General features: G+C 35.3%; 1 protein-coding gene across 3 annotated transcripts in view; it reads right to left on the minus strand.

Annotated features, from left to right (window-relative positions):
* Window positions 1-71: 71 nt before the first annotated feature.
* ralyl (RALY RNA binding protein like) overlaps window positions 72-21,963 on the minus strand; it is a 28,694-nt gene continuing 6,802 nt past the window's right edge. Inside the window, exons 1-9 of one of the 3 annotated variants that reach the window (XM_048163227.1) lie at window positions 16,551-16,989; window positions 16,078-16,348; window positions 6,554-6,626; window positions 6,424-6,471; window positions 2,977-3,131; window positions 2,607-2,720; window positions 1,219-1,367; window positions 1,067-1,104; window positions 72-627 (exon numbers count right to left, since the gene is read on the minus strand). In XM_048163227.1, the coding sequence (XP_048019184.1) occupies window positions 1,072-1,104; window positions 1,219-1,367; window positions 2,607-2,720; window positions 2,977-3,131; window positions 6,424-6,471; window positions 6,554-6,626; window positions 16,078-16,348; window positions 16,551-16,556 (849 nt within the window). In that variant the 5' untranslated portion in view covers window positions 16,557-16,989 and the 3' untranslated portion in view covers window positions 72-627; window positions 1,067-1,071. Of the gene's footprint in view, window positions 628-1,066; window positions 1,105-1,218; window positions 1,368-2,606; window positions 2,721-2,958; window positions 3,132-6,423; window positions 6,472-6,553; window positions 6,627-16,077; window positions 16,349-16,550; window positions 16,990-21,963 lie in introns of those variants that run through there. The other 2 variants (XM_048163226.1, XM_048163228.1) reach the window with 2 other exon arrangements.

The following is a 21,963-nucleotide window of genomic DNA, read 5'->3' on the forward strand; positions in this document are numbered from 1 at the left end:
TTTATGTTTCCAGTTGGTTTATACACAGCTACAACCAGCGTGAAATACCAAAAGTCAAAAAGCTGCTACAATTGATGTCTGGCTGATTTTATTTCACAAATATGTCACACAATATAAACACATAAAATAAAGAAGAAATATAGAAAAGAACTAGACAGAGATGTAAAAGGTAGCTAATGATGTGTGAGACATCACTCATTTTATGATAGTTTACTTATGCCTAGGCTATACATAAATGTGCATTCAATAAATATTACTTAAACATAATCATTTAATGCTGAAAAATAAAATGCACATACACTACAATATAACATTTTCCATTTATTTGTAAACCTTTATGACAATGACACTTAAGTTTATCACTTTTTTTCTAGACAAAATACATGAATTATTTTACATAGTTGAAATCAAAGTTACAGTTTTCACCATTTAGTTTTAGTTTATGTGTGCAGATATCAGAATAACTTCATAGATCTCAAATTTCTTACAAAAAATAATGATTGAACGAAATAAATACATATACATATACATACTTAATACATAAATAGTTTGACATGGAAAAGTCAACAATTCCAGCTTGATATCTTCCAAAAAATAGTAAACATTATAGGTGCACTGGTCTCAGTCCTAAAAGAAGAAGAAAAAAACTTGAATAATATTATATATTATTATAAATATTACATATTAAAATATAATAGATATATCACAAAATGTCTGTGGTATTATTACTTTTTAGTATCAGAAACTTCCAGTATCAATAAGTGTTGGTTGTACACTGAATAAAACAAATAAGAACTTTTTGCTTGCTTGATACTGAAGGTCAAATGATGAGAAATTTCAAGAGACATTAGTACTCATAAATGAATGGCTTAAATAGTTTTAGTTTACAGGGCATTGCTTCTAAATGTCTGTCTGAATAAAAACTGCACAATACAATGAGAGCAGACAGTGTCAGACAGTACCTTTCACAAAACTCTTGAAGGACAGAGACAATTGTCTACTTTTTGATTATGTCAAATAAAAGTAGAGAAGAATTTTAAACATAATGTGGTATGAATGTACAAACCTTGTTCAGTTGTCTACATCAGATATGTGGTTTTCTATCTGGGGTTTAAAACACATACACACAATTAAATCCTATCCTAAGTGGCTCTTACTCATATATCTATAATAAAACAACTGACATTTCACACTCATATAAGTTTAATGACAGCTCACCAGTTCATTGTTTACCCTGTCATCATATCCATCATCACATTCATCAGTCACGTCCCACGTCTGATGTTCCTGATCCACATCCTCTCCAGAATTTTCTTCTGTCTCACTATAGAGAGATTGATAGGCCTTCTCGTGCTTCCTGTGGGCTTCTATGCAATATAAAGATGGCAGACAAAGAGGTGAATGAGATTAAAGTGCAGCAAATGGCTACAGTGAATATTTAAAGAATTAAAGGTGCCCTAGATTATGTTTTTAAAAGATGTAATATAAGTCTAAGGTGTCCCCTGAATGTGTCTGTGAAGTTTCAGATCAAAATACCTCATAGATTTTTTTTTATTAATTTTTTTAACTGCCTGTTTTGGGGCATCATTATAAACACGCCGATTTTATGCTGCGGCCCCTTTAAATCCCGTGGTCCACGCCCACAGAGCTCGCGCTTGCCTTGAACAGTGCCTTAACAAAGTTTACACAGCTAATATAACCCTCAAAATGGATCTTTACAAAGTGTTCGTCATGCATGCGGCATGTATGCGTCGGATTATGTGAGTATTGTATACTGTTATATTGTTTACTTCTGATTTTGAATGAGTTTGATAGTGCTCCGTGGCTAACGGCTAATGCTACACTGTTGGAGAGATTTATAAAGAATGAAGTTGTGTTTATGCATTATACAGACTGCAAGTGTTTAAAAATGAAAATAATAATGAAACGACGGCTCTTGTCTCCATGAATACAGTAATAACCGATGGTAACTTTAACCACATTTAACAGTACATTAGCAACATGCTAACGAAACATTTAGAAAGACAGTTTACAAATATCACTAAAAATATCATGTTATCATGGATCATGTCAGTTATTATCGCTCCATCTGCCATTTTTCGCTATTGTTCTTGCTTGCTTACCTAGTCTGATGATTTGGTTATGCACATCCAGACGTTAATACTGGCTGCCCTTGTCTAATGCCTTTTATAATGTTGGAAACGTGGGCTGGCATATGCAAATATTGGGGGCGTACACCCCAACAGTCGGTGTTATGTTGAGATTCGCCTGTTCTTCGGAGGTCTTTTAAACAAATGAGATTTATATAAGAAGGAGGAAACAATGGAGTTTGAGACTCACTGTATGTCATTTCCATGTACTGAACTCTTGTTATTTAACAATGCCAAGATAAATTCAATTTTTCATTCGAGGGCACCTTTAAAAAGACTAACACAGGTATGTGGATGCCCCTCTCCCATCCCAATATTTTGTGTGTGTAGAGGGACAGAGTGCTGCTGTTTTCGATTTCCTGCACTGACATTGAAAGTGATGAAGACAAGTGTTTTTAATCTACCTCCTGCCAACATGGCCTCTAACCTGACAGCAATGTTATTTTCATCCTTTACCTGCTTCTGCTAACTGCTTCCGTTCAATCTTCTCTAGCCTTCCCAGTAAGGAGTCGATCTTAATCTTGATCTGAGACAGTTCTTTCTTGATTGTCAGGAGTTGATCGGATTTCACTTAGATAAAAAAACACACACAAAAAAAAAAAAAAAATGATGAGGATGAATATATATCACTGTGATTTTATCAGCTCACTGTGTTACTTTTATTTTTAAAGTAGTTATGGTTGACAGTAGATTATGGTTCGTATGGACATACATCAAAGTTCAGGTTGGGACATGGTGTTCTTGGGGCTAAAAAAATTATAATGGAAACTGAAATGTGACAAAAATTGACTCGGAATGATGGACAAACCCATAGAGCGTAAGGAACCTGATGACAGCGTTCTTAGATAAGAAGAGCAGGTGGACATCTTTGGCTGGAAAGAGTTTTTCGTCCTGCGTGTTGAGAGTGCAACCAAGCGGGAATGCTTGATAGGTATCATAGCCCGAGGGGATGGTTCAAATCGCCCATGAATGTCAAAAATCCTGAAAAAAGATATTATACAAAATATTTTATAAATCATTATTATTATTTAATGATCACTTTCAAAAGTTCTGACGCTCTGTTGTTTAGTTACGTGCAACCTGTAACCGGTTAAACTGCCCTGTCAATCATCTTGTCACAGTTAAAGTCCTCCACATTCAATTAAATTTCCTACCATTTTGGAGAGAAATGTAGAAGCACGTTGATCTGCCAGTCATGGGTCTTTCATGCGGAGAACTCTCCTCATGTTTGCATAATAATGCATTTAATAGTTAATGACCAAACGCATTGTTATAAAAGTTCACAATGCTGTTGCAGATTAAATATCATGTGCATAATATTTAATAAATATCTTTTCATTAGGTTAGATATCGATTATTAATCACTCAAACCCCTTTATCTTATCTGTCGTTCTTGCATATCCGCCATGTTTTTTTAACACTTTTTACTCGTGTTTGTAGTTCTAATCGAATCCTCATCCAACACGCAATGGGTTGTGGGCCATATTAGCCATTAGAGAGTGCGTCGATCTGCACTTTGGATTCTAACCGGAAAAAGTAGACCATCCGGGTATCTTTGGAATACTCATTTCAACATTCTACAATTTGGGACACACTAATTCTAATTCAGAATACTATTTAGGATGGATAGTAATCAAATTGGGATGCAGCATATGTAACTTTTGGCCTTCTAGTGGTTAAAAACAAAACTGCATGCATTTTGCGGAAGAACATTGTTTTGGTTGTGCTTTGGCTCTGCATGACTGTGTGGATGAATTTGACCCTTTTACAGTAGATAATGCTTTACAGTGAACTCTCTTAGAGAGCTACATATAAGTTCAATAAAATGCCTTACTCACCTGTTGAGTAATAAAAACAACATTTCAAATCCCTCATTTCTCGCCATCTCTGAAAAGCTAAGCCAATGTTGATTCTTGTTTTATTACGAGCTCTGTTGCATTCTCTTTTTGCCAGCAGATTCTCCTTTGTTTTGGTTTTTTTTTTTTTTTTTTTTTTTTTAAACATGTGATTCCCCGGAGGTTCGAGATTATAGCATGCTCAATGTCAACATTTCTCACTCGTTGTGACTACTAACCTATGCCACTCCCACACCATACACATGTCAAAGTAGACAGAGCAACTTTTCTCTATTTACGGATATAACAAGACACGCATGGGTGAGTGACATATGTACGTCATTTCTCATAAAAAGTGTCCCCTCAGATCTAAAATATAAACACTTATAATAGGCTTAAAGGATTAGTCCACTTTTAAATAAACTTTTCCTGATAATTTACTCACCCCCATGTCATCCAAGATGTCCATGTCTTTCTTTCTTCAGTCGAAAAGAAATTAAAGCTTTTGATGAAAACATTCCAGGATTTTTTTCCATATAGTAGACTTCAATGGTCACCAAACAGTTGAAGGTCAAAATTAGTTTCACTTCAGCTTCAAATTGTTCTACAGGATCCCAGATGAGAAATAAGGGTCTTATCTAGTGAAACCATCGCTCATTTTCTGAAAAAAATTGAAAATTATATAAGTTTTAACCATAAATGCTCATCTTGAACTAGTTCTCTTCTTTTTCTCTATCTATTAAGGCAGGAACACACCAAGCCGATGGTCAGCCGTCGGGCAGTTTTTCTTCGTCGGCCGACTAAGTTTTCTCAGTGTGTTCCGCACCGTCAGCTGAAGTTGGTCCTCGTCGTTTTTTTTTCCGGCCTATTCGAAATGTTGAATCGGCGTTGGAGCTCGTCGGCCCGTCGGGCCATCTGATCATTCTGATTGGCTGTTCAGCTACTGCCGCCTGCTGGTTCGGAAAGGCATTTCATCTCACGCAGGCGCAGAACTGACGTGCTACTTGGCCGTCGGCTGTTTAGCGTCAGTTTGGTGTGTCAGGGCAACTTTGGACACAGACGCTGCGACGTGAGCAAACCCCGCAGTCTGCTTTCGTCGCCACTAGTTCGTCGGCATCGGCTTACTGTGTTCCGGCCTTTAGAATTCCGGCAGTGTAGACACTGCTAAGTGTATTACTGCCCTCCACAGGTCAAAGTTTTTAACTAATTTTTATATGCAATATGCTAGTATATAACAATTAGTTCAAACTTTGACCTGTGGAGGGCAGTAATACACAGTGTCTACACTGCCAGAATTCTAATAGAGAAGAAGAAGAGAGCTAGTTCAAGATGAGCTTATGGTTAAAACTTATACAATTTTCAATTTTTTTCAGAAAATGAGCAATGGTTTCACTAGATAAGACCCTTATTTCTCATCTGGGATCGTGTAGAACAATTTGAAGCTGCAGTGAAACTAATTTTGACCTTCAACTGTTTGGTGCCCATTGAAGTCCACTATATGAAAAAAATCCTGGAATGTTTTCATCAAAAACTTTAATTTCTTTTCGACTGAAGAAAGAAAGACATGAACATCTTGGATGACATGGGGGTGAGTAAATTATCAGTAAGTAAATAAAGTTTATTTAAAAGTGGACTAATCCTTTAACATTGTGAATCAGGGTAAGACAAAAACCTGTTTTGTAAGAAGAAGTGATGACGTATTGGCTCATTAATTTTGAACAAAAAAGTCACTACCTTTAATAATTTGCAAAAATAGAAGCATTTTCACTAATGTCTAAGACACTGACTGTACCCAATTTAAAATGACCTGGTGTAATCCAGCAACTGACATATACATCATTACATGTATAGAATTCCAATAAGCTATAATACAAAGAGATAAGAGAATATCTTACTTAGTCTACATGCAAAAGAGCAAGATCACTTCTTAGTCCTTCTTCCCTGAGATAACACTTGATGAGCATAATTAGGCACACTGAAGGCATTTCGCTCGTTAGCACACATATATTTTCCATGGAGAAGTAAAAAAAATTCAGCTCTGCCAAATGAGGAGTGAAAGCAAACACATGAAAATGTCAGAGAAAAGATGACCGGCGTAACTCGCGCTGCTCAGTTAACGACCCAGCAGCTTTCTGACATTCAGCTAATGTCTCACAGGAGAGTAGTGCTCATCATTAGCCTGAGCAAAGGATCGAAGTCAAACCAATAAAATGACATTAATTATGGATATTAGGAGAAGCTCTTCCTCTACTTTTTAGTTTTTTTTTTTTCTCTTCATCTTACCTTACTTTTTCATAGCACAGAAAAGGTCAAACGAGACATGGTGGATCTTAACTAAAAAATTAATTAACAAAAACATATTACAATTTCAACTACTGAAATACCAATGGAACTCTATAAAATTACTGGTATCTTTGAATTAATATAATTATACATACCTGGTATAGAAATCATCCCTGTAGAAATCATAATCAAATTCATAGCCACTTGAGAAAAATGAGAAAAATGTTTATTTCAGTCTGAAACAATGAAAAAAGCTAAATAAATAAACACATTTCGGTGGCTCACCTGTATAAGGAGAAGGGACGCTTAGATCCCACTTTTGGCCTGTAAGGACGGGGCTCTCCAGCCATGTTAATGTCTGTGGGAAGAGCAAAGGACATTATAAAGAAAAACAGCATACGCTTTCTTTTTTAATCAGTCTCCTTCAAATAAATGGCTGAAAATGTCTGGTGAATATAATGGACATAGAAAAGCCTCTGTGCCCTCTGAAAGAGCGTAGGCATTATGCCACAGAATAAATAACTGATGGCACTCATCTGTCTCATCAGAAAGAGAGATGCTATCAGAGCAACAGCCTCACTCAACACACACACACACAATCACTCCTGAGTGCCTTTCAAGGTCACCCGACACGTTATCCAGAAGGACGGGCTGCCTGAGTGCCTGACTAAATCACAATTCAGAGCTTTAAGACATTTACAAGCAATTTAAGCCTTCACTCTGATGAAGCACAAAACAAAGCACTAAATCTGTAAGGAAAAGTAGTGCACTTTCAGAGTTTAGATTAGTCTTTGCCTGACTGAGCCAAATTCATTATGGAAGCATACAGACCTTTTAAATGGAGACTGTCACGCTCGGAATATATTTATGAGATTGAAGTTTCAAAACATTTGACTGAGAGGGTCGCTAGGGGAATACATTGGAAAATAGTACACTCAAACATATTGGAGTGCATATAGCAACTGAAAAGCAAGAGAAAAAACAGTTGACCGGGAAGATCAGGTTTATTATCATCCTCTTTAATGAGCAGTTACCAATTAGCTAACCTTCGTTTTCCACAGAAAAGTTTGATGTTAACACAAAAGCTTTATATAAAAAGAAATTCTCTTCAAATTAATGTAATTACGTTGACGTTTTTGGGGTTCAAAGGATATTGCTGTGAGTTTGATGTCAGTTTCTAAATTTAATGTTAAAGAAACTTAAAGGGATAGTTCATTCAAAAAGTCATCATTTACTCACCCTCATGGGACAAAAAGATTGGACACTAAACGATTTCTGGGGGGAAAAAATTCAAGTCTTACAGGTTTGAAACAACATGATGGTGAATAATTGATGAGAGAATTTTCATTTTTTTAATTTCTTTAAGATCCCATTTGTATTCCCATTCACTTGTATACATTTTAAAAAGATATTTATGCATTCATTCGTTTATTTCAAATAATATGTATTTTATTATTTTTTAAGTTTGATTTTTAAAATAAAAAAGGTTTGGCATTAAGTTTTACTTCAAATGCACTCTAAAAAAAAAGACATAGTAACAATTCTATTTAGAACCGTATCATCTTGAAGAACCCTTTATGTCTTGTTTTTCAAATCTGTAACTGTCAAAGCCACCACATTACTGATTTTCTGGAGCTCAGCAGCCATCCAATTACACAGACTGTCAACACACTCTCAACAAGTAAATTATTTTTTTCTTAAAATGTCTGTAAATTTTAACTTTCAAGTTGTTACTGGTTTTCTACCAGACAAGTCTTTTTCTCTTTTTAGTTTAACAGCTCTATTCAGTTCACTTATCTTCTCTTCTTCCACCAAATAACAAAGATATTGAATTTATTCAAAAAAATTTTTAGTATTACTCTAGTATAAACATACCCAGTCAAAAAAACATTAAAGCCATCACATGACTTTATATCACTTTTTCCTTTTAATATTGTAAACGGCTCACATATTGTCCATTTTTGCTAATTTTGGCCTTCATAAACATATCATTGTTTTTACATAAACAAATAGAAGAGACACACTGTTATTTATTACACCATTAACCGTTATAGGGTCTTTGGGGTCTTTTTAGACCCCAAACGACGTTTGCTCAAATAAAAAAAAATATTCTCTTTGTCCAAATGACATGAAACTTTGTACCGTTGTTAACACTTTCTAGATCTACAAAGAAAAAAAAAATCGGAGTGATAGCTTGTTTTTATGTTAGTGTAAAAAAAAAAGGTACCCTCAGGGTCTTCGGGGTCTCCACAGACCCCAGGCAATAAAATGTAATTTTGTTATAAAATAACTGCTTTTTAAAAAACAAATGTAATTTTACTCTGTTTATTAATGTTTTTACTTCATATTTGTGCAGTTTTTGGAGGATTTCTCGTATCTTTTAAATTTATATAAATAAATAAATAAATAAATATTTTTACAAAAACAGCTTTTTATGTAAAATTCACTTTATAAAAGACCCACATTTCTAACTTTCATTCATGGGGATGACATGGATAATTTGACATGGTTTAGTGTAAGATTTTTGCCCATCTTTTGGAAAATGCAGTTTTAAAAGTAAAAAAAAAAAAATCACTTTTACCAGTAGATGGCTGCAGAGCTCCACTATTTGCTATGTTATTTGACTAACTGAAAGACATCTTTTCATAAGTTTTTTTTTTGTTGGATTCATATCTAAATGTTATGAAATCACAATTATAACAATAAAAGTTACTTTTACTGAAAAAAAATAATTTTTCCAAAATGTTGATTTTGAGGATGAATTTTGTCCATTTTCACAGTGGAGTCTCATCATAATGTAACAATATTGAAAAACCATTTTTTTTCATTACAAAAAATACTAAACTTTGACAAAAAGTACCCTTTATTGTTATAATTGTGATTTCATAATATTTAGATATGAATCCAACTGAAAAAAACTTATGAAAAGATGTCTTTCAGTCATTCAAATAGCACATAGCATATAGTGGAGTCGTGCAGCCATCTACTGGTAAAAATGATAGTTTTTTTACTTTTAAAACTGCATTTTCCAAAAGATGGGCAAAAATCTTACACTAAACCATGTCAAATTATCCATGTTATCCCCATGAATGAAATTTAGAAATGTGGGTCTTTTATAAAGTGAATTTTACATAAAAAGCTGTTTTTGTATAAAAACCTATTTAAAAAAATTTTTTTTAAAAAATTTTTTTATATAAATTTAAAAAATATGATAAATCCTCCAAAAACTGTACAAACATGGAGTAAAAACATTAATAAACAGAGTAAAATTACATTTGTTTTTAAAAAAACAAGAATTTTGTTACAAAATTGCATTTTGTTGCCTGGGGTCTGTGGAGACCCCAAAGACCCTGAGTGTACTTCCCAAACGAAGACTGCATAAGGGTTAAGTGTCCTATATAGCACTTTCAAGCATGGTTCTTTATGGAACCTTATAAAAAGGGTTCTATTTAGCACCAAAAAGCCAAGGAACCCTAATTTGGTACCATTTTTCTTAAGATTGTCAAGCAAACATCAGAAAGTATGGCCCATGATAAGATGTTAGTATTCTGCTTTAGTATTTTTAGGTTCTCGTATATGTTTAAGGTGAGGTAATCTGCATTTAAAGTTCATGAATTGAATGGGGTGAAAAAGGAAGTCATAATGAGTATGTTCACAATGAACTTGGCATTTTATACTAATCACTGAGGTGGCTGCTGTTCATCTCTTTTGATTTACATTAATGCATTTGGCAGACACTTTTATCCACTTCGCATTTTTTGTAGTCCATGCATTCCCTGGGAAATCGAACCCCTGACACTAGTGCCATCCTTTACTGTCCGAGTCACACTAACAACCTTATTGAGTCTCTTTGACTGCTTTAATGTAGAAGCAAGTGATTCAAGTTCACGATAATGATTTTGTGAGATCTTAATAATGGTTTCTTGGTCGACAATATGATCCGAAACAGGCTGACTCATCCAACTGCACCAATAATCAGTGGAATGTCCCACAACACGCCAGACACTTCATTCGATTTGTGCCGAACATCTAAAATACCACCATATTTCAGACATGAAGCCATATCAATGCTTTAATCTCAGTTTATCAATGAGCCTCTTCTACTCAGTATGCTGCTCTCCCAAAGGTCTATCAGGCTTAGCAAAGAGAGAAGATTGGCGTTTCTCTTAGTGATGACCTCGGCTTAATGTCAAAGCGTCCGCCTGTCAGCTTAAAGGAGTTTTTTGAGTGATTCATTTGAGAGGACATTACTGAAGACTTGTGCTAAACTCTAAATGAAAAATATGTTCTGATAAATCTCAGTAAACAAAGTGAATCAGGATTTACCCGACTAAGCAAGAAAGAACTTCAAGGACTTTATTTATTTCCAAAGAAAAGCATTTTGCAGAAATTATAAACATTATTAACTCATTTTTCTGCCTATATGAATATGATTCAGACACCTCTGGCACTGGTTGCATCTCTTTCACTAATGAGTGTTTTCCATACATGACCTACTTATCGAACATTCATTTCACTTCCTTTATTCATTCCTTTGTGGCGTGATGTAATTCAGTGACTGATGTGCGCAATTGTCTGGAACGGCTTGTACACTTGAGGACATCATATCCATTTTCAGTGCCACTCGTTATCCCTGGAGTCGTGTGTGTGCACAGCTACAAAACTTTGCTTTGTAACTTTGATGTGCCGTCTTTGATTAGACGCATGCACACAAAACATGAATGCTCATCATGAACAGATTCAACTTGCATGCAAATTTATCAGCTTTTGGAATTTTGTGTCAACTATTTCTAAATTATTTACTTGGCCAATTCAAATTTTCTTGAGTTGGTGGTCAAAGATATGAACAAGTGAAAGCAGAAAAAATATGTATTCAAGGAGAAAAACTTAAAGGATTAGTTCACTTCGGAATTAAAATTTCCTGATAATTTACTCACCCCCATGTCATCCAAGATGTTCATGTCTTTCTTTCTTCAGTGAAAAAGAAATTAAGGTTTTTGAGGAAAACATTCCTGGATTTTTCTCCATATATCCATATAGTGGACTTCAACAGGGTTCAATGGGTTGAAGGTCCAAATTGCAGTTTCAGCGCAGCTTCAAAGGGCTCTACATGATCCCAGATGAGGAATAAGGGTCCTATCTAGTGAAACAATTGGTAATTTTATAAAATAAAAATAAAAAATTATATACTTTTTAACCACAAATGCTTATCCTGCACTAGCTCTGCGATGCGCCATGCATTACTTAATCACATTGGAAAGGTCACGTGTGATTTAGGTAGAAGTACCGAATAGCTTCAACTTCAAAATCTTCCAACGTCGTTGTTTTAACCTTTTTTTTTTGTAAAGGCCATTTGACTTAGTCTTTGCACGTTCGCTTTACAGGCACTTGCTCTGTACTTCCACCTATGTCACACGTGACCTTTCCAGCATGATTATGTAATGCGTGGCACATCGCAGAGCTAGTGCAAGACAAGCATTTGTGGTTAAAAAGTAAATACATTTTTATTTTTTTTAGAAAATGACTGATCGTTTCAGTAAATAAGACCCTTATTTCATCGTCTGGGATCATGTAGAGTCCTTTGAAGCTGCATTGAAACTGCAATTTGGACCTTCAACCCATTGAAGTCCACTATATGGAGAAAAATCCAGGAATGTTTTCCTCAAAAACCTTAATTTCTTTTCAACTGAAGAAAGAAAGACATGGACATCTTGGGGTGAGTAAAATATCAGGATTTTTTTATTCTGAAGTGAACTAATCCTTTAAGACCAAAATCATGCTCATCTACTAAAGGTGATGGTTCAATGTGGAGAACACACACCGAACCCTCAGAAAGAATAAAGACAGGTTATCATTTTAGACAGGTCACAACATTTTTTCACAGATGCAGTTTAGTTTCTTATGTATTTCCTCCTTTAAGAGCTTTCAGAATGGTTGACCAAAAGGTTGTAAAAATGTTTTTTAACCTTAAAGTGTGTTTCATGTGTCAACATTGAAATTAACAGTTTTTATTCAAGTCAAAAAATAATAATTTTATTTTAAATAATAATATGTTATTCTATTATTCTATTTTAATATAATAGTATTTTATTATTTTTAAAGTTTAATAACTATACTAGGATGCAGCAAATGATGTATTTCTTACTTACAAGTAATTTTACAAGTCATTTCAGATCAAGTAGAAATAACTCCTTATGGAAACAACAGCACATTCTCAGTTTTTTACAGCATATATGGAATTTACAGCATATATTTATTTGGTTACTTGTCATTTAGCAGATTTTTTATGTCCACAGCAACTGTGCAGTCCAGAGACAGTTTCACCAGACTTCTCCTTTGACTAATTACAAACTAAATGATTTTCATTGTATTTACTAAATGTATTTATTAATAATTAAACAGATTTTTATATATCAAACAAGAAAAACAACTATAATTTTATTGCATATAATGTAAATACATAACGTAATTGTAAAAAAACACTTTTTTCATTTAAAAAAGACTGCAAAAGTCTTATTATTATGCATGTTATAATTCAAGTATTATTATAAATCAAATATTAAAAGCATCTTATTTGTCCGTAAAATACTCACATCTCTGATTGTGGCGCTTCCCTTTATGCATTGTTCTTCTGTACATGTCCATTAGGTTGTGCATACTATATTTTGAGAAACATATGATTCCTTTCCCTTGAACTCACTTCACCGTAGTGTCACTGTGAGAGACTGACTGAATAGAGTTCAGCATACAGGCATGCACCATTCCAGACCGTACCACTGACACATCATGGGGGTGTTCGAAAAATTTGAAACAATTATAAATTAGTAATCAGGACCCAATAAACAGTGCAGAAATCATGCTGTGCATGATAAAAACTAACAACAACAACAACAAAAAATACATTAAGCATTATTTAAGAATACACGCATTATGTTTATCTACTACTGTACTACTGTATAGCTTTTACAAATACATATATATACGGATAGTATAAATATATATCAACGATTGATGCAGTTTATACTCTTGCCTCGGATTGTTTATCTTATCTTGGATCATATTATACATCAAAAGAACAGCATCACACAGCTGCTGTCAGTCATTTGAAAATGCTGGGTAGTTATTAACATTATAAGCCCGGAGGCTATTCATGCAGGAATATGCTTTTTCCTTTGAATTAAAGACAGGCTCTGAAATTGAAGACATTGTGATGCCTTCATATCTGTCAGAGGGTTTCAGACATAGAAAAACTAATTATAGTGACATGAGTACACACACACATTCACTGTGACACTGATATTCTTATAAAAGCTTTTTTCAAGACAAGCTTAAAGAAAATAATCTTGAAGATTGTGAAGTCTTTTACTGAGGTCTGGGAGTTTCTAAATTGTTAAAGAAACTAAAGGTTAGATTTCTGACTCATATTCCTTTTGAAGCTTACATAAATCTTAAGTTTGACATTATATGGTTTATTCATGGAAGAGTTCTTCAAATATGCAGAAATATATCAGATGATTTCGTTTATGAGATTTTAGTATTCTTCTGGAGTACTTTTAGTTTCTGTTATATTTCTGAGTAAAAGCACTCAGAGTGAATTGAATGGGGTCATGAGTTATGAATAAATCCTCCACAATGAGCTTTTTATTTTTTTCTTGTGCTTTGTCTTTGCCACTGCAGTGCCATATTTGGTATATATACATATATGGTATATTTATATTGCCATCTAGTGACTGACATTGGCCTATTTTTTATTCAGTAAAATGACTTTTTTCTTCTTCTTCTTCTTCTTCTTACCAGTACTTCCTCTTGCCAACATAAGGGGGCAATAAAACACTGTAAATATGAGTCACATGTCTTCAAAATGAACTCACTCTATACACCCCAGAAAAATAGTTAAGATAAATTCTTGAAACTATTCAAATTGTTTCAATTCAATATCATTGTAAAGAACTATATTCATTTTTAAAGATACAATGTTGCTCTGGTTACTAAAAAGTAACTATTTAAAAAAAAAAAAAAAACTTATTAGCATTAAAATGAGGAGCATTGACCTGACCAGCTGAAAAGTGCCAAAAACCCTCTAAAACCCCCCGAAACCATCATTTATTAACTTATTTATCATAATTTTTAGTAGTAGTAGTCGTAGTTTTTTTTTCTGTGATTTTTTGACTATATTATTTGTATTATTTGCTTTATATATTATTTATTTGTAGATATTATGTGTGGTTATAAATTATGTGTGTGTGTGTGTGTGTGTATGTGTGTGCGTGTGCACGCGTTTTTGTGATTTATGAGGTCATGGTTTATGAGGTCATGAGGTGATTTTGTGATTTATGAGGTCATGGTTTGTGATTCATGGGTATTACACTGGTATTACGATGTAAACATGAAATACAAGGACATTTCATGAGTCCTCATATTTAAAATAGCTTTAAAAACATACTAAACAATTATTAAAAATGTAAAAATGCAGAATGTTTCCTGTGATGGGTAGGTTTAGGAGTAGGGGTAGTGTAGGGGATTGAATGTACAGTTTGTACAGTATAAAAACCATTACGCCTATGGAATGTCCTCACTTTGATAGCAAAACAAACCTGTGTGTGTGTGTGTGAATATATGTTTTTTTATTTATTTATATTGAAGATGTAAAAGTATCTTTTTATGTATTTTTCTATTGTTTTTTGTGTTGTTTTCTATATGTGTTGTTCTATTGTGATTTTTGTGTTGGGTGGTGGGTATTATCACAAAAGATTTATTTATTTATTTATTTATTTATATTTTGTTTAATGTATTAAAGGATTTGAATGGATAAGTTCATAAAATATAACAATATTATAAAATTTTACGATATTATTATTATAAAACAATATTATAATTAACAATATTATATTATAAACTATAACAATAAGTTATATTTTATAATATAATATAATAAAGTATATATATAAAAAAAAAAACTCCAAAGCCATTTGAATTTTTCACCAAAATACTACTGAAATTAAAACAAAACGCTTATTGTTTTACACTTATACATATACCCAGCTCTGCACTGCTCAGTAAAATCAAGTAACTAATATTTTTTTTACAAGGAAAGTGGTCTGAAAAGAGAGAGAGAGAAATAACAGTAACCTTAAAGGGTTAGTTCACCCCAAAATAAAAATTCTGTCATTAATTACTCACCCTCATGTCGTTCCACACCCGTAAGACCTTCTTCATGTTCATCTTAGGAACATCTTGATGAAATCCGAGAGCTTTCTGATCCCCGATAGACTGCAATGTAATTACCACTTTCAATGCTCAGAAAGGTACTGTAGCAAAGACATTGTTAAAATAGTCCACAATGTCTTTACTACCTTTCTGGGCCTTGAGGGATCAGAAAGCTCTCAGATTTCATCAAAAATATCTTATTTTGTGTTCCAAAGATGAACAAAGGTCTTACGGATTTGGAACGACATGAGGGTGAGTAATAAATGACAGAAATTTCATTTTTGGGTGAACTAACCCAAATCAGTCCAGCACAAGAGACCCATTTGAGTTCAACTCAAGCCACAGCCACAGCCACAGCCACAACAGTGACAGCAGGAATTTCATTTTTAATAAAGGATGATGAATATTTACCAGGTAGCCATGGGAATGACTATGACCTAAGATCAACTCTCTCTGTGCCTGCAGATCTCACCTCTTTCCTTCCTTTTCTGAATTTCTCCTGTTTTGTTTTCTACCTTCCTCCTCATTGTCATCGAAATCATTGTCACTTGTTTCAGTCCAAATCACTTACATAAATAAAAAGGGAAATAAATATCACTTACCCAAGGTCTGTCCAGCAAGCACCCTGGTGTTCTCGCCAACCACAGCTGAGCGAGCGTTCCTCTCGCAGGCATACTGGACGAAAGCAAAGCCCTTGTGCACAGAGCAGCCGGTGATCTTGCCATACTTGGCAAAAATTAGCTCAATGTCAGTTTTCTTGACCACAGCTGTGTTGAGGTTTCCAATGAACACTCTGGAATTCAGAGAGTGAGGATCTGTCTTATTTGTTATATTGCTGGTTTGAGTTTTCCCAGTCATCCTTCTCAGGATGTCCTGAAACACACACATATAAACAAATATTATGCTTTTTCAGATATTACCTTTCCTTTAGTGTGTAATATAGCTGTTTGTGAATGTAAAAGGCCTGCATAGATCAAAGTGCATGATAAATGGAGACTGTCTGTCTTACAGTCAGTAATTCTAGCCTTACCTTCAGCAAGAACCTGTGTAAGTTTCTAACCAATTTGCATAATACCTGCATATCGTCTTCATTGGTTGCCTGTGAACAACGTCTACTTTGACCCGCCCACAAACACTGTAGTTGTAGCTGAGGCCTGGAAGAGTTTGGCTTGTGTTGACGACATGTTGAGAAGACGCTGTTTTCTGCACTGCGAAAGCAAATCCACTTTGCATGCACTTCAAAAGGATGAGGACTCGAATTTATACGGTTAAACCGACACCAACGTTACTGTTCATATCACTGTCTGTACAAATGCTATGCTGAGGAAGCTTCAGGAACAGAAATTCAGCATGGTAATGGGCATTTCGTTTCCTTTGGTTGACCAATCACAACAGACTGGGCCATGACCAATCAGAGCAGAGTAGGCTTTCAGAAAGAATGGGTTTAGAGAACTGGATCCTTGATCAAACCATTTCAGACTCAGTGTGATTGTTTTTTGAACTTGGGTGCTATTGACTGAAAACAAAAATTACAGTCTATACTGGTTTATAACTTTTTATTATTATTATTTAACACTAGAACTAGATTAGGGTCCTTGATTATGATTTCACTTTTTTAACTTTAGTTAGTATTAAATGTTGCTGTTTGAACATAAACATCTACAAAGTTAAGATGCTCAAAGTTCAATGCAAAGGGAGATGTTTTCTTTTACAGAAAATGCTTTTTAAGGACTGCAACAAATGGCTGTTAGGGTCTACAACGAGTTTCTTCCCGGACTGGTGACATCACGAACACTAAAATTTACATAAACCCCGCCCCCGAGAACACGCACAAAGGGGGTGAGTCCACTTTAGAGAAGAGAAAGAGTTGTTGTAGTAGGGTGTTGTTACCATGCTGTCATTTTACGCCGGACGATGAGTTGAATCACCTCCACAGCAACTACATAAATGTATCCATTAACCATTTAGAAACGTCCAGATGCATTCTAAAAGTTGTAACTTCTTCCTGAGTCTCTCCATCAGTGTCCGAAGCCGGTTTGAACAATGTAAGGCTGAACACCGTTACTGAAGATCATCATTTTGGCTGCGTGAGATTCGCCAGCTTTGTTGTTGTTGAGCAACTGAAGCGCGAGCTGTTAAAGCTCCACCCTCTTCTGGAAAGGGGGCTGGGAGCAGCAGCTCATTTGCATTTAAAGGGACACACACAAAAACGTTTTTGCTCACACCCAAATCGGGGCAAATTTGACAAGCTATAATGATCTGTGGGGTATTTTGAGCTAAAACTTCACAGACACATTCTGGGGAAACCAGAGACTTAATAGGTCCCCTATAAATATTCTATTCAATTCTATCAACAAATCTGGCTACACAATATATTTATAGAATATTGCTTTTTGTACCAGTGCATATCAAAATTTCACTGGAAAGATGTGAAAGGAAATGACGACAACAAACTAAAAGTCCTTGAAAATGAAACAGAAACAACAGAATTGTGACAATAACACTATATAAAACAACTCTCATTTATATTTTAATTATATAAAGTAGACTGGCTAATTCAAAGTACAGTGGGTACGGAAAGTATTCAGACCCCCTTAAATTTTTCACTCTTTGTTATATTGCAGCCATTTGCTAAAATCATTTAAGTTAATTTTTTTCCTCATTAATGTACACACAGCACCCCATATTGACAGAAAAACACAGAATTGTTGACATTTTTGCAGATTTATTAAAAAAGAAAAACTGAAATATCACATGGTCCTAAGTATTCAGACCCTTTGCTCAGTATTTAGTAGAAGCACCCTTTTGATCTAATACAGCCATGAGTCTTTTTGGGAAAGATGCAACAAGTTTTTCACACCTGGATTTGGGGATCTTCTGCCATTCCTCCTTGCAGATCCTCTCCAGTTCTGTCAGGTTGGATGGTAAACGTTGGTGGACAGCCATTTTTAGGTCTCTCCAGAGATGCTCAATTGGGTTTAAGTCAGGGCTCTGGCTGGGCCATTCAAGAACAGTCACGGAGTTGTTGTGAAGCCACTCCTTTGTTATTTTAGCTGTGTGCTTAGGGTCATTGTCTTGTTGGGAGGTAAACCTTCGGCCCAGTCTGAGGTCCTGAGCACTCTGGAGAAGGTTTTCATCCAGGATATCCCTGTACTTGGCCGCATTCATCTTTCCCTCGATTGCAACCAGTCGTCCTGTCCCTGCAGCTGAAAAACACCCCCACAGCATGATGCTACCACCACCATGCTTCACTGTTGGGACTGTATTGGACAGGTGATGAGCAGTGCCTGGTTTTCTCCACACATACCGCTTAGAATTAAGGCCAAAAAGTTCTATCTTGTTCTCATCTTATTTCTCACCATCTTGGAGTCCTTCGGGTGTTTTTTAGCAAACTCCATGCAGGCTTTCAAGTGTCTTGCACTGAGGAGAGGCTTCCGTCGGGCCACTCTGCCATAAAGCCCCGACTGGTGGAGGGCTGCAGTGATGGTTGACTTTCTACAACTTTCTCCCATCTCCCAACTGCATCTCTGGAGCTCAGCCACAGTGATCTTTGGGTTCTTCTTTACGTCTCTCACCAAGGCTCTTCTCCCCCAATAGCTCAGTTTGGCTGGACGGCCAGCTCTAGGAAGGGTTCTGGTCGTCCCAAACGTCTTCCATTTAAGGATTATGGAGGCCACTGTGCTCTTAGGAACCTTAAGTGCAGCAGAAATTTTTTTGTAACCTTGGCCAGATCTGTGCCTTGCCACAATTCTGTCTCTGAGCTCTTCAGGCAGTTCCTTTGACCTCATGATTCTCATTTGCTCTGACATGCACTGTGAGCTGCAAGGTCTTATATAGACAGGTGTGTGGCTTTCAGTATAATCAGTATAATCAAACACAGCTGGACTCAAATGAAGGTGTAGAACCATCTCAAGGATGATCAGAAGAAATGGACAGCACCTGAGTTAAATATATGAGTGTCACAGCAAAGGGTCTGAATACTTAGGACCATGTGATATTTCAGTTTTTCTTTTTTAATAAATCTGCAAAAATGTCAACAATTCTGTGTTTTTCTGTCAATATGGGGTGCTGTGTGTACATTAATGAGGAAAAAAATGAACTTAAATGATTTTAGCAAATGGCTGCAATATAACAAAGAGTGAAAAATTGAAGGGGGTCTGAATACTTTCCGTACCCACTGTACATGTATAGGTGAAATAATGAGTTTTTCAGTGGGGTTTAAACAGATACTGACTCATTCATTACCTGCCCATTTCCTATCTCCATGGCAACAGACATTAAATGTTTATGATCAAGAAAGAAAGTTATTTTCAGATACTGTACCTACTCCATCCATTCTCTTCCCGAAACCGTACCACACACAAACGCTGATATAGCCACATCTAAACAGCGCATCAAACTCAAGCTAACTGTTTCATGTGCGTTTTCAAATCTTCCTCCAATATTCTGCAGTTGCTGTAAATGGACCAAGAAGAAAGGAGATCTTTTTCTGAGCACTATTTATACATCTCTTTAAAGATGATCCAGTCAGATTTTTTTAAACACTCTTTTCATGTATACAGAGGCTATACATCCTGCTGAATGTGGCAGCACTAGGGATGACACCAGAGAAGACACTAGTCTGGATGAGATGTGAGGAGCACTACAGAGTGTGAATGCTGAGACGTGTGAAGTTCACACTCAAAAAAAAGGTTCACATATAAGGCTTCTCCTGTCTTTCGCTCCAAGTGATAACAAAGTGTTTCTTCAGGATTCCCACCTGCATTCCCTCACATGCATTAAATGTAAATATAACCAATAGTGCAAAATCATTGAGTTGTCAAGGGTTCAGCTAACATATGGATATTAAAGACAAAACAATATAGACTTTATGAGTTCTAGGACATATGTGTTCAGCTCAAATAAGGAAAAAACAGGTCTGAGGCAGTGACGTCAGTAAAAAAACAAAACTTTATCATGGTGGGACTGTTTCAAATGTGAAGCATCCAGTTTCACCTACAATTATGAATCAAAATTCAGGTTTTGTGGCTTTTAGTCTGCTAGCTTATACCGGTTAAAGGTTTGGGGTAATATTTTTGAATGTTTTTGTTTTATTTTGAAAAATATATATTACATGTAATGCACATATTTTGTTCCCTCGATTTACTATTTAGTTCCCTTGATTTGCTAAATCGTGCGCATGATTTACTAATTCGTTCCTTGATTTGTTAAATAGTGCAGAAGATTTACTATTTAATTCCCTCGATTGACTAAATTTTTCGGACAATTTACTATTTAGTTCCCTCAGTTTGCTAAATCGTGCATGCGATATACTAATTAGTTCCCTTGAATTTGTTAAATCGTGCGGGCGATTTACTATTTAGTTACCTCAGTTTGCTAATTCATTCCCTCGATTTGTCAAATCATGCAGACGATTTACTTTTTAGTTTCCTCGATTTACTAATTCGTTCCCTCGATTTGTTAAATTGTGCAGACGATTTACTAATTTGTTCCCTTGATTTGCTAGATTGTGCACACAATTTACTAATTCGTTCCCTCGATTTGTTAAATCGTGCGGACGATTTTCTATTTTGTTCCCTCGATTTGCTAAATCATGTGTATGATTTACTAATTCATTCCCTCAATTTATAAATCGTGTGCATGATTTAGCAAATTGAGGAAACAAATTAGTAAATCGTGTGCAAGATTTAGACTACTTTTTTTTTCCTGCAGCTCATGTGCAGGGCTTCGTAGTTTTTTATATATACTGTATTTAAAATGTATTTTATTCCTGAGATGGCAAAGCTAAGTTTTAAGGATCATTACTCCAGTCTTCAGTGTCACATGATCCTTCAGAAATCATTCTAATATGATGATTTGGTGGTTAAGAAACATTTCTTATTATTAGCATTGTTGTAAACAGTTGTGATTCATATTATTTTTGTGAAAACTGTGATACATTCTTTCACTGCCAGAAAAACAAACAAACAAAAAAAATTCATGACTCATCCTGCACTCCTCAGCTTTTTATACAAATCGAATGTTGTCCCTCCCATTAAAGGCTAGAATACAATACAAGACTTTTGCCCAGATTTTTGACACAATTTGCAGTCTGGACAAATTGAGGCTAGTTGCTGAAAGTCAGACCAAGTTTGCAGATTTTGGTTTGATTTTTTTAAGCCAATTTTAGAACAAATTTAGTTCATTTGTCATGTATCTCCTATCAACTAGGCATGTGTTTCTGCTTGAGTTTGCAAGTGGTGCTCACTGCTCGAAGGTCCCGCCACACCCTAACCTTACCCTATCCCTAAATTAAATTAAATTAAGCTCCACCCATTAGGTCCACAGAGGTGGAGCTGGACTAGGTCAATTGGCTCTGCAGTGAGCGGCCTCTCTGAGTCTGTTGTGTACAGAACATCTCAGTCAAGCCTGGTATGATCCTCCTCAGTCATTTAGTGTATGATGCACCAGTTTTCCTCTCTTCAAGTCTATGATGTCTAGTGTTTTAA

Source organism: Megalobrama amblycephala, linkage group LG17 (genome assembly GCF_018812025.1).
Source record: "Megalobrama amblycephala isolate DHTTF-2021 linkage group LG17, ASM1881202v1, whole genome shotgun sequence".
Classification (NCBI taxonomy): domain Eukaryota; kingdom Metazoa; phylum Chordata; class Actinopteri; order Cypriniformes; family Xenocyprididae; genus Megalobrama; species Megalobrama amblycephala.